Source organism: Myotis myotis, unplaced genomic scaffold (assembly GCF_014108235.1).
Source record: "Myotis myotis isolate mMyoMyo1 unplaced genomic scaffold, mMyoMyo1.p scaffold_m19_p_16, whole genome shotgun sequence".
In the NCBI taxonomy this organism is placed as follows: domain Eukaryota; kingdom Metazoa; phylum Chordata; class Mammalia; order Chiroptera; family Vespertilionidae; genus Myotis; species Myotis myotis.
The window spans coordinates 1,315,603-1,327,859 of NW_023416320.1; the positions used below are offsets into that span (position 1 = coordinate 1,315,603).

Sequence of the window (12,257 nt, forward strand, 5' to 3'; positions counted from 1 at the left end):
TGATTTCAGAGAGGAAGGGAGAGGGAGAGAGAGGACATCAATGATGAGAGAGAATCATTGATCAGCTGCCTCCTGCATGCCCTCCACTGGGGATTGAGCCCGTGCCCTGACTGGGAATCATGCTCAACCACTGAGCCACACTGGCTGGACTGCAGTTTTTGTTTTTATTTTTTTATTACCATCACCACCTGGCAACCAGGCTCTGAGCTAGGGATTCTCATGCCCCGGGAACTGCTAGGCCACTGGGGTTGAGAGATGCAGCGGGTGGCAGAGCTAGTGAGTAAAGGAGACAAGAGCCAAGCAGGTCTGTCTGGACCACGGCGCAGGGCTCTCCCATCCGCTGCACTGTCTCCCATCTCCCAGGGGGACGCAGCTGTGGCTTCTTCTCATTCTCCCCCAGAAAGAGGGGAGCCTGCTGGGGGGGCACCGCCCAACGCAGTGCGGGTGCCACCGCGCTATTTATGTGCATTGCTTCATGGGACCAGACGCTGCTCAAAATAAGCTAAACACACATGTCCCTGTGTCCTCAGGACCCTGCAACCTGACACGGTCTCTTGTGAAATGAACTGAGAGCAGCGTAGTTGAGGGAGGGGGAGGAGAGGGGAAGAAAAAAGAAAAGGAAGAAAAAATCGGAAGAATTCAGTTACTAAACATGTGACAGAATTAAGAGGGGCTGTGACATTTCAGAGAGGTGTGACTGGGCTGATCAAACAATATGGAGCCACCAGGCCTTCTCTTGCGGACGGACGGCAGGGCTGAGGCAAAGTGTCTTCCTGTCTGGGCCACCGCCCCACAGGCCTGGGAAGGAAGCTGGGAGGGTGTCCGATGAATGGAGTTAGGAAGCTGGGAGGGAATGTGGATGGAGGTGGGGGAACCTGGGAGGGAGCGTGGATGGAGGTGGACAAGCTGGGAGGGAGTGTGGACGGAGGTGGAGGAAGCTGGGAGGGAGTGTGGATGGAGGTGGAGGAAGCTGGGAGGGAGTGTGGATGGAGGTGGGGGAACCTGGGAGGGAAGGTGGATGGAGGTGGAGGAAGCTGGGAGGGAGTGTGGATGGAGGTGGAGGAAGCTGGGAGGAAAGGTGGACAGAGGTGGAAGAAGCTGGGAGGGAGTGTGGATGGAGGTGGGGAAGCTGGGAGGGAGTGTGGATGGAGGTGGAGGAAGCTGGGAGGGAGTGTGGATGGAGGTGGAGGAAGCTGGGAGGGAAGGTGGATGGAGGTGGACAAGCTGGGAGGGAGTGTGGATGGAGGTGTACAAGCTGGGAGGGAGTGTGGATGGAGGTGGGGGAACCTGGGAGGGAAGGTGGATGGAGGTGGACAAGCTGGGAGGGAGTGTGGATGGAGGTGTACAAGCTGGGAGGGAGTGTGGATGGAGGTGGAAGTTGGCCCATGGAGCGGGATGTTGAGCAGGTAACTGAGAAAGCGTATCTAAACTGAGTTGTCAATCAAAGATGAAAGGAGAGGAAGGGAAGAGAAGACACGGGATGAGGAGGGAGTTGCAGGAGCTGGAGACACCCCTTGGGAGAGGCTGGGGGAGCCCCGAGAGGAGGCTGCCCTGGCTGTCCGGCCTGCTCTGTGGTCGGCATGGGAGAACCCACTCACCGTGGCTGAAGTTTAAAATCTGGGTGCGGGTGTCCTTGCCCATCAGAGGAAATGTATTGCACAACTATGGCAAATGAAGGGAGAATGCAAGAGCTTAAAGCTACCCATGGAGGGGACACAGCACGGCCAGGAGGCCAGCTAAACACATTTTCCTGAATGTGCTGATGTTTGGGGTTGGTTGTCAGCTTTTTAAGTTTTGTAATGTGCTGTCCTTGCTTTTTTCATTCTCAGTATGTATTCACTTTGGTTCCTGGAGCAATCAAACAAAACAGGAAGATAAAATGGGCGGGAAGAGCTCGGGGTGCCTCTGGCCTCTGGGAAGCCTTTGTCCCCTCAGTGTCAAGCCACGTGGCCTCCAGCCTCTCCACACCGAGCTCTCCCCTGTGGCTTCTTGGATGGGCACCTACCCAGTACCCGGCTTCCTTCCGTGGAGCCCATGTGACTCATGGGAGACTCGCCACATGGAATCTTGGGAGTGCAGGCTGCCCCTCCACTGCCCCTGCACTGCCAACGCCCCCTTTCTCCTCTCCCTCTCTCCTCTCCCTCCTTCACATTGGGCCACGCCTACATGTAATCAGGTGACAAAGGTGAGGCCGGAGACGTGGGTACAAGCCAGTCCATGCAGGGCTCTGAGGTGCAGAGAGGCAGGACTGGAACGTGAACACAGGGATTCTGATCGAGAAGCTTCGTCAGGATGTTCGTTCCCTGTCCCTGGAGCTACCAGCGCCCGGGACAGTGCCAGGTATACAGAAGGTGCTCAGCATGTATTTGGTGACTGAGTCAGGTCACACAGAGCTCAGTTCTGAATCCAGGTCTCAGGCCTCGGCTCTTCCCAGGCCGCTGGGCTCTCAGGCAGCCCCGCAGAGACAGAAGCCACCAGATCCCTCTGCCCATCCCCGACCGGCAAGAGCAGCCTGCATCACACACAGCTCAGCAGGCACGCACCAGGGCCCCGGCGGGGCCTGTGATCTGGACACAGTCACGCCAGGCTTTCATGTCTCAGCCAGATTCCTGCCCGGAGCATCACCTGTCACCCCAGCAACACATCCTCGGTACCTCTCCCCCCCTCAGCCTACCCCCCCGGTGGGCAGCAGCCAGCGGCCAGACTTTCTGAATCAGACAGAGCTCACACTCTGCCCAGGCTGCCCCAGCCATGTGCCAAATCTCATTTTCTCCTGCTAAATTGCTTTCTGCTCAGTGTCTTTCCTCCCCCACCTCTGGGTCCCTGAGTAGGGAATGCTGGTTACTATGGTGACGGGCGGGCTTGTGGAAGGAACTTGGCTTAGTAAATTAATTGCTGGACTTTGGAGACTAACGGCAGGGCTCTGCCTCCCAGGGACAGGGTGCGGCCTACATCATGCCAGCTGGGCAGCCAGGCTCCGGAAGGAGTTCTGGGCCTGGCGAGGGAGAGGGAGAGTAATGGTGCCCTTTGCAGTTTGTAGGGGCTGCCACCCGAGATGGGCTGGACCGCGTGGGGGGCTGCCAAAGGTCTCACACTGACTATGCATCTAGTCTGTGCCAGGATCTGTCCTGCTTGCTTTGCAAAACTACTTTTTGTAACCCTCACTGCACCCCCTGATGGCGAAGAGACCACCCTCCTTTTAGGGAGAGGCGATGCTCGCTGACCCACTATGGGGCCTCAGGTCCCACACCAGGCCCGCCGCACTCAGAGGCGTTTACGGTGATCACTCCATTTACTCCTGGGTCGAAGGCCATTCTCTTCTATGCAATTTTTCCCAGAATATAGAAGCACAGGGAACATTTCCGAACTCAGTCTATGAAGTCAGCATTACCCTAATCCGCAAACCAAAGGACATTCCAAGAAAAAGGAAATGACCGACCAAAATCTCTCATGAACATAGATGCAAAAACCCTCAAAAAAATTAGCAAATCAAGTATGCTAATATATAAGAAGAATTTACACACCACGACTAAGAGACTGTAGCCAGAGCAACTAGGCAGGAAAAAGAAGTAAAGGCATTCAACTTGGAAAGGAAAAAGTAAAATTATCTCTATTTGCAGATGACATAGTCTCATATGTAGAAAACTCTAAAGAATCCACAAAAAGCTATGATAAGTAATAACCAAAATCAGCAAAGTTTCAGGATATAAAATCAACACTCAAAAATCTGTTGCAAATTCTGTACACTAGCAGCCAATAATCATAAAAAAAAATTATGAAAATAACTCCATTTATAACAGCATAAAAATATTCAGGAATAAATTTAACCAAGGAGACACAAGACTTATACACTGAAAACTGTAACTCGTTGTTGAAGGAAATTAATGAAGACCTAAATAAATGAAATGATATCTCCTGTTATTGCTTAACTAGAGACCCAGTGCACAAATTTGGGTGGGGTCCCGCCAGCCTGCCCTGATTGAGGTGGGGGGTAATAGGGGGCGGGGCCAACCAGGGGGAGGGGCCGCAGGTGGTTGGCAGGCCGGCCCCGCCTCCTGGTCTAACTCCTGGTCGAACTCCCGGTTGAGGGGAGATTAACCTGGAGTACCTTCCTCTGGCCCAAGTCTTACCTGTCTTCCAGGTGTGAGTGAGTGCCCTCGAGGGTGGATTTGGTGTCATTCACCTGGCTGCCCTCAGCATCAGGCACGTGAGGCCACTGGTAAATACCTATTAAGCGAATAAATTAACTGTGAACTCTATGAACTCCTTTCCCTTTCCTGGATCTTGCATTAATAATGCTAAGTACTTTTTGAAAAGGACTTGAAAATACAGAGCAGGGAAAACACACTTAGCTAATAAACCTCATGGATGAAAGAAATGCATAGAAAGTAAGAACAAGAACCGGTGTCTCTCCTATCCAGGTGGCCACGGGTGAAGGCATGATGATACCCGATGCTGCCAGGTTCGGGCGAGGGGGGCCCATACGCATGCCTGCCAGGAGGCAGCGGAAATCAGGGCAACTCTCTTTAAAGTACTATGACAATTCATATCGGGGTCCTTTCAAAACTCAAATGACATCCTAAGTATTTTCCACTAACCTTCCCTAAGAAAAGAACTCAATATAGGCAAAGGCAGGTACAAAGATGTCCTCTTGTAACATATTGAACTAACAAAATAGCCTATTCAATGTCCAAATGTAGAAAATATCACAGCAATGGTGCTGGGGCCACAGGTATAGCCTGAGGTGGTCAATGGTGATGGGCCTGGTGGTCCTGGCCCAGGTTTGCCAATGGGTGGGGGGTGGAGGGGACAGATGGGAGCAGCGAAGGGAGGTCACACTGCTGGCCTTGAAAGGGTCGGGTCTGATGAGGGAAGACATGCCAGGGGCCCGGGTCTGGGGGAATTCCTCCCACCTGGGCCCAGAGGTTGCATGTGCGGCGTCTCAGCTCCAGGGCCGCCTCTAAAAGTATCTTTTTTCACGCAGGAAACGCTGCAGTAGAACCGAACGAGGCCTCTTCCTGGCTGAGAAACGCCTGTGCCCACGCCCAGGAGAGCCATGGCCAGCCTGCGAGGGGATGCCCGCTGCCTGCTCTGGATGCTGCTGCTATGGAGTGCGGACCGCGGCTGCTGGGCCCAGAGAGCAGGTGGGGCGCAGGGGCCTGTGCAGGCCTAAGTCAGTGTGCGCGCCCCTGGGTGTGGGAGGGTGCGGGGCAGGGTGTGCCCTCGAGGGGGCTGGTGACTGTGTGTGCGGGGCTAACTAATGTGCTAACAGTCACTTATCCAGCAAGGGCGTGTGCTTGCGTGTGTGTGAGTGTGAGTGTGTTGAGAAAAGAATGAGCTGTCTGAACCCGTTTTGAGTGAATCACAGAATGGGTCCTGAGCTTGTCCCTCTCAAGTGCCTGTCAGGGTAGGGGCAGCAGGCAGGTGTTGTGTGTGGTCGTGTCCTGCGAAGGCGCTGCCGCCATTCCAGGGGAAATGGACACACTGGGCCCGGCCAGGAGGGGTGCCCCGCAAGTCTGCAGTAGATGAAGGAAGCGGGAAAATTTACTGGAGAAGAGGAACCTGGGGCAGGCGGGGGTGGGTGTAGGGGGGAAGCTGGCCTGACGATGGCTCTGCTCACCTGTCACTGTCCAGGGCCTCTGGGAGGAAGGCACCTTGGGTGCAGAGGCCTGCAAGACCAGCCGGAGCATTGGGCACCAGATCCCTGCACATAAAGCCCCGCCCCCGCAAAGCCCCGCCCCGCAAAGCCCCGCCCCCCGCAAAGCCCCGCCCCGCAAAGCCCCGCCCCACGTAAAGCCCCGCCCCCGCAAAGCCCCGCCCCCGCAAAGCCCCGCCCCACGTAAAGCCCCGCCTCACACAAAGCTCCATGCTCACATAAAGCCCCGCCCCTGCAAAGCCCCGCCCCACGTAAAGCCCCGCCTCACACAAAGCTCCATGCTCACATAAAGCCCCGCCCTGCATCAAGCCACGCCCCGTGTAAAGCCCCGCCCCCGCAAAGCCCCACTTCACATAGAGCACTGTGACCACGTACAGCCACCCCACCCCACGTAAAGCGTCGTGCCTACGTACAGCCACACCCACCCCACGTAAAGCGTCGTGCCTACGTACAGCCACACCCACCCCGCATAAAGCGGGGTGCCCATTTTGCAGATGAGGACCCAGGTGACAGAGGCAAAGACTCTGCAGGTGAGACTGGGGGACTCGGTGCTGAGTCAGAGGCACAGCTCTTTTCTCTGAAGCTGCAAGAAGATAGAATGAAAAACAAGAACCCCCCCCGCCCCCCAAACCTGAAGGCTTGCATCAGTCTCTTGTATTTTACTTTTCCTGAGCCTCTCAAAGCCCCGTTCGCAGGAAAGGCAGTGATGCCCGTGGACTCCTGGGTTTCAGGTGATCTGGATGTGTGGCCACCGAGACATCCCGGTGGACAGTTCACACACAGGTTACCCAGTTCACAAGTGGGGAGGCTGAGGACAGCCGGGCTTTTCCAAGGCCCCATTTCACAGGTAGAAAATGCGGCTGGAGGGAAAAGGTCGTGACCTGAAGGGGGTCACATGGCCTTCACCTGTCCCGGGAACAGAGGCCAGAAGCCAGGCACCAGCCCCAGGGTCAGGGCCCTGGCTCAGCCATCACACTTAACGCTCACGTGCCTACCAGTCAATCATGGCCGCCAGGAGAAAATGCGGAGAGCTCCCACGGGCTCCTTGGTGAGGCCTTCTGCAGCATTAAAACAAATTCGCTCAAGGATTATGAAAGGTTCGGAGTGGGCCGGGGTCGCCAAGACATGAGGCCATAATGAATCAGAGGAGGCTTTTATTTCAGGCACCTGGGTGCAGCGGGGACGGGAGGGGGAGGCCGACTTTTATAAACCTCCGCTGGCTGCAAGCCGCTCCGCTGACCTGACCGTCCGTCGGTCCTTGGCTCCTCCCATGCCGGGCGTCTTCTGGTTGTCCCAGCTATGCGGTCCTCAAGGCTGCAGGCTTTCTGCTAGATACCTGCTAAGCACAATACGTTTTCTCTGCCCGTGTTATTCTCTCTCCGTGTCCTCAGAGGCGTGGTGAGCTGCTGCTCCTGGCAGGCCCACGCCTCCGGTTCTGGGAGAGTCAAACCAGGCATCTTTAAAAAACACACACAACATTTTTATTGATTTCAGAGGAAGGGAGAGAGAGAGAGAACGAGCAATGAGAGTGAATAATTGATGGGCTGCCTCCTGCATGCCCCCACTGGGAATCGAGCCTGACAGGGACTCAAACCTCGACCTCCTGATTCATAGGTTGTTGCTCAACCCCTGAGCCAGGCTGGCTGGGCGAGACTGGGCTTCTTGATTGCTCCCACGTATGTCTGTGCTGCACTTCGGGGTTCAGAAAACGCTTCCCCTCATGTCATCTCATTGTGAAACGGGGATGAGCAGAGTGTCTGCTCTTGTTGCTGTGAAGACCAGAAATATTGCTGTTTGCTGCTTAACCAAAAGCATTGGACAGTGAATAGGAAATTTGTGTTTGTATGGTTATCATAGAATGTAAGCACATTTTTACAAAGCATTACAGAATTCCGTGTTTGTATTTACAATATGTGAGTGCAGTGTGTTTCCTATGCTTTCTAATGGTGAGGGGCAGGGAACTCTTTAAATATCTAAGAAGGGAGCATCAGCTAAATAAATTATGCTCATCCTTGCAGTAGACGCTCTGTCGCCATGGAAACCGGTATTATCCGCTGAAAATGGGTTCCCAGCACCTTGCTGGATGCAGGGGAAACAGCTTGCCCATCAGCGTGTCTGGCCCAGCCCCATCCCATCAATAACTCTATGGAAGTAAATGGGAAATGGTCAGGTCGATGCAAGGTGGTTAACAGTGTCCCCGAAGATGGGAATGTGAGCATTTCAAACATTTTTTGATTGCCTTTCCGGGCTGTTCTGAACCGGGCATACACTCTTTTGTGGCTGGTTTAAAAAAATAACGAAGTCACTTTAACCGCGTCGTTAAGGAACTTGGCACAGTGATGTTCCATGAATGCTGATCACTTCCCTGTGAGAGTGTATGTTGTCCGCTGAGCCTCACGGCAGCCTTGGGGACACGCATGACCGTGTGACAGGAACCTGAGGGTTAGCTTGCAGGCAGCTGGACAAGGCCCCTGCCAGTGGGTTCAGAGTGGGCGGGGGTCTGAGGCAGGTGGTGTGACCCAGTGGTCACACCTCCAGGCCCCCACGGGCGGGCTCTTTCCACAGCCCATTGACCGCACCCCACCCTTCCTGTGGCCCCTGTAGGTTGCAAAAGCGTCCAGTACGACCTGGTCTTCCTGCTGGACACCTCCTCCAGCGTGGGCCAGGGGGACTTCCAGAAGGTGCAGCAGTGGGTGGCCAACCTGGTGGACACCTTCGAGGTGGGCCCCGAGCACACCCGCGTGGGGGTCGTGCACTACAGCGACCAGCCCACCACGGCCTTCGAGCTGGGCCGCTTCCACTCCAGGGAGGCGGTGAAGGCGGCCGCGCGCTCCCTGGCCTTCCACGGCGGCCACACCAACACGGGCGACGCGCTGCGCTACATCACCCGCCACAGCTTCTCCCCGCGGGCCGGCGGCCGCCCCGGGGACCGCGCCTTCAAGCAGGTGGCCATCCTGCTGACCGACGGCCGCAGCCAGGACCTGGTGCTGGAGGCTGCGGCCGCGGCGCACAGGGCGGGCATCCGCATCTTCGCCGTGGGCGTCGGGGAGGCGCTGAAGGAGGAGCTGGAGGAGATCGCGTCGGAGCCCAAGTCCGCCCACGTCTTCCACGTGTCCGACTTCGACGCCATCGACAAGATCAGGGGCAAGCTGCGGCGCCGCCTGTGCGAGAGTGAGTCTGCCCGCTGTGGGCGAAGGGGTGCAGTCTGCAGGTGCTGGGTAGGGGGGAAGAGGGTGGAGGCATGCGTGCTGCTGGGGTGGAGGGTTGCGGGAGGGGGGTGAGGGGCTGCGGGCTGCGGAGCTCCCGCCTACCAAAGGCCTGGGGCCAGCAGTCCAGGTACGGGCCTCCTTGAGCAGGGAGAGGCCAAGTGGCCAGGTTGAGTGAGGCCTCAGCTACATGCCTGGGGGTGACAGTGGTGGCCTGTGTCCACCACTTCCGGGCTCCATAAGGAAAGAAACCCAGTTGCGCCTGCACACCGCACGTGCCTGTCAGGGTCATTACAGCCTCGCAGGATAAAGACGCCTCCTTGTCACAGATGAGAGCATTAGGGTGCTGGGACCCTGGGAGGCACAGCTGTAAGGCCTGCTGGGTCCTCAGCTGTGGGCCGGGGAGGGGATCAGGCCACGATGGGAAAGAGGAGTAAGGGAAGCGACAGCCTAGCCAGGATGGATCTGGGTAACCAGAGCCAGACACCAGGTCCCGGGCCCAGCCTAGAGGTCGACATGCGGAGTGGTGGCTCAGGGTCAGCGAGCACCCAGCTGTCACCCCAGAGCCCCTGATGTCGGGCCCTGGGAAGCAAGACCCCTTCCAGACCCTCCCCCTGGCCCTGTGCCGTCCTGCCGGCCGTGGCCCAGCCCGGCTCTGGACCTGGCCAGAGCTGCATCTGGATGGCGAAGAACCTCTGCTCCAGGGGATGGCTCTGGGAGTGGCGGGGACAGCCCTGAGGGGGCGGCTCCGGCAGAACCAGGCCCTGAGCCTCTTGCTGACCTCATGTCCCCGGAACCCAAGCTCCCATCACTGACCTGCTTCTGACTCGGGGGTGATGGTTTCAGCCCTGGGGAACAGAAGACCCTCTAACTGACGGGGAAATGGAGCAGATTGTGGTCACACAGGATGCAGAGGGCAGGGCAGGTGGCCTCAGGCGATGAGCCGGCTCATCCCACTCTCTCCATTCTGGGCTCTTCTCCCTGGGTGGGAGCCCTGGGGAGGGGGAGATGAGTGAGGTCCTGGGGAACTGGCCTCGGGGAGCCAGCTGCTAGAAGGAATGGGGGGTTGCTGGAGCCCTGTTGGGGGCTTTCTCCCCTCTGCTCTGGCTGGTTGGTGCCTCCCATTGGCCCGACCCTATCACATGCCAGCCAGCACAGGGGCCCACATGCAGCCCCCCCCAGGGCGCAGAGCAGGGCAGATGTGATGGGAGGTGGATTCTTGGTGCCACGCCCTGGGGCCTCTCCTAGGGCCTCCCTCCCGCCTGCTCTGGCCGGTGGCTCCTGTCCCCCTGGCCTAGGCCTCCTCCAGGGAAACAGCTCAGTGTCACGGCATCGAGTCCTGCCTCGGTGGCCTGACACGGTTCCCAGGGGACTCCATCCAGCCTGGCTTCCTGCAGCGTGTGGGTGGGCGGGCCCAGCCCCAGAACATCGGCTGTAATTAAGAGCTTTCTCCACCCGGGCTCTGTGGTGGCCACAGAACAGCTGTATATAGCTTGTCGGGCCGCCGTAGCGAGCCTGCGGGATGCCAGCCCCGCTGAGAGCCTCCGCCTACTTCTATTTTGAGGACACTGTGGTGGTCCCCTCTCCCCTCTCCCCTTTCCCCTCTCCCCTCTCCCCTCTCCCCTCTCCCACGGGCCAGGGACACGACCCTGGGTCTGATCTTTTAGCTCCTGGACAAGGGGGCCGAGATGTTAGCGGGGATGAGCGCCAGGAAGGAGCCTCCCATCCTTCTAGGGCTTGTCTCCTGGCGCATGGTCACCCTCCGTCTCTGCTTGATGTGGTCGCAACCAGCTCCAGCGCTGCTCCGAGGACACTGACCGCTGGACACTGTGCTTCCCCCGTGGGCGGGACAGAGGCAGAGACAGACAGAGAAGGTGCCTCTTTGGGGGAGACTGATGTGTTGCTCTCCTGCAGTTCTCACTGGGAAACTGGGGGTGTCTGCACCCAACGCGGCATTGGATTAGGGCAGCCTCAACCTCAGTTCCCGTATGTGAGCCCAGCCCCTCCTCACAGGGGTGAGCACACGGTCTCCTTCCTGACATGCTCCTGTCCGGTCCTCCTCTCCTCCGCCCGGCCCAGGGACTCTGCAGTGAACTCGGGGACACACACACACACACTCACACTCACACAGCCCCCCCACACACAGCCCAAACACACAGACACAATACACCCCCCAAACACACATACACACTATATCAGGGGTAGGCAAACTTTTTGACTTGAGGGCCACAATGGGTTCTTAAACTGGACTGGAGGCCGGAACAAAAGCATGGATGGAGTGTTTGTGTGAACTAATATAAATTCAAAGTAAACGTCATTACATAAAAGGGTACGGTCTTTTTTTTTTTTAGTTTTATTCATTTCAAACGGGCTGGATCCGGCCTGTGGGCTGTAGTTTGCCCACGGCTGCACTATATACACACACAGCCTAAACACATACACACATTACTTACACATATACCACACACACTAGATACACACATCCACAAACATCCGTGCACATATATCACACACACACACACACACATCACAGGTACACCACACACACCAAACACATCCACATGTGCACACATGCACATACACATATAACATACACACACATATCACATATGCATACACACATACACAACACACATATACACATACCCCCTAAAATACACCCCCCCACACACACACATCTGGGAATATGCATGTGGCCTTGAGGTGACCCAGCCAGCTGATCCCTGGGTGGATCCGGAGCCCAGGAGGCATCGGCGGCAGCCTCGGCTGTGGGCTGGGAGCCGCCACGTGGATGCCTGTGGCTGGGCCCCGGGCGGGCCAGCCTTGGGAAGCAGTGCAGGCGAGGGCCCGCCCTTCCCCCGGGTCACCGGGAGTGCCTCCGGGAACAACTTGCTATGCTCGAGGTCACCCTAGAATAGTCCTTGGGTTCTTAACTCTGACCATGTGTTGAGCAATTTTATTAGAAACTGACTGAAGCTGACGAAACACTGAGAACCACCCACCATTTACTTTTAATTTGTTTACAGCACAAAGGCTTTGGCAGCCAGGCCCGAGCCTGGCGATGACCCTGGGGAGCCCTGGGTGCCCCGAGCCTGCATGGCCACGTACAGAACCAGACGGCTCTGCCTTTAGCTCTGTGGGACCGGGGACTGTCCCACTCACCCCATCTCACTCTTTAGAACGAGGGCGTCCCGCTCGACCATGCGGGCACGTTCCCTTATTTCCTCAGCTCTCCCCACACTGACCCAAGGCCACTGTGCCGCTGGGAGTGTGTCCTGTCACACGTCCCGGCTCACGGGGCTTTGGCTGCGTGTTTCACACGGTGGCCTCAGTTTTGAGTTGATAAAGGGACAGAATAGAGTGGCCACCACCAAATTGGCACTTGCAAAAAGCAT

The 12,257-nt window shown here is 57.0% G+C and overlaps 1 protein-coding gene across 1 annotated transcript in view; it reads left to right on the top strand.

Annotated features, from left to right (window-relative positions):
* The first annotated feature begins 5,056 nt into the window (after positions 1-5,056).
* Positions 5,057-12,257, top strand: part of COL22A1 (collagen type XXII alpha 1 chain) — a 109,969-nt gene continuing 102,768 nt past the window's right edge. The window contains exons 1-2 of the mRNA XM_036337554.1: positions 5,057-5,144; positions 8,261-8,827. Of these exons, the coding sequence (XP_036193447.1) occupies positions 5,057-5,144; positions 8,261-8,827 (655 nt within the window). The remainder of the gene's footprint in view (positions 5,145-8,260; positions 8,828-12,257) is intronic.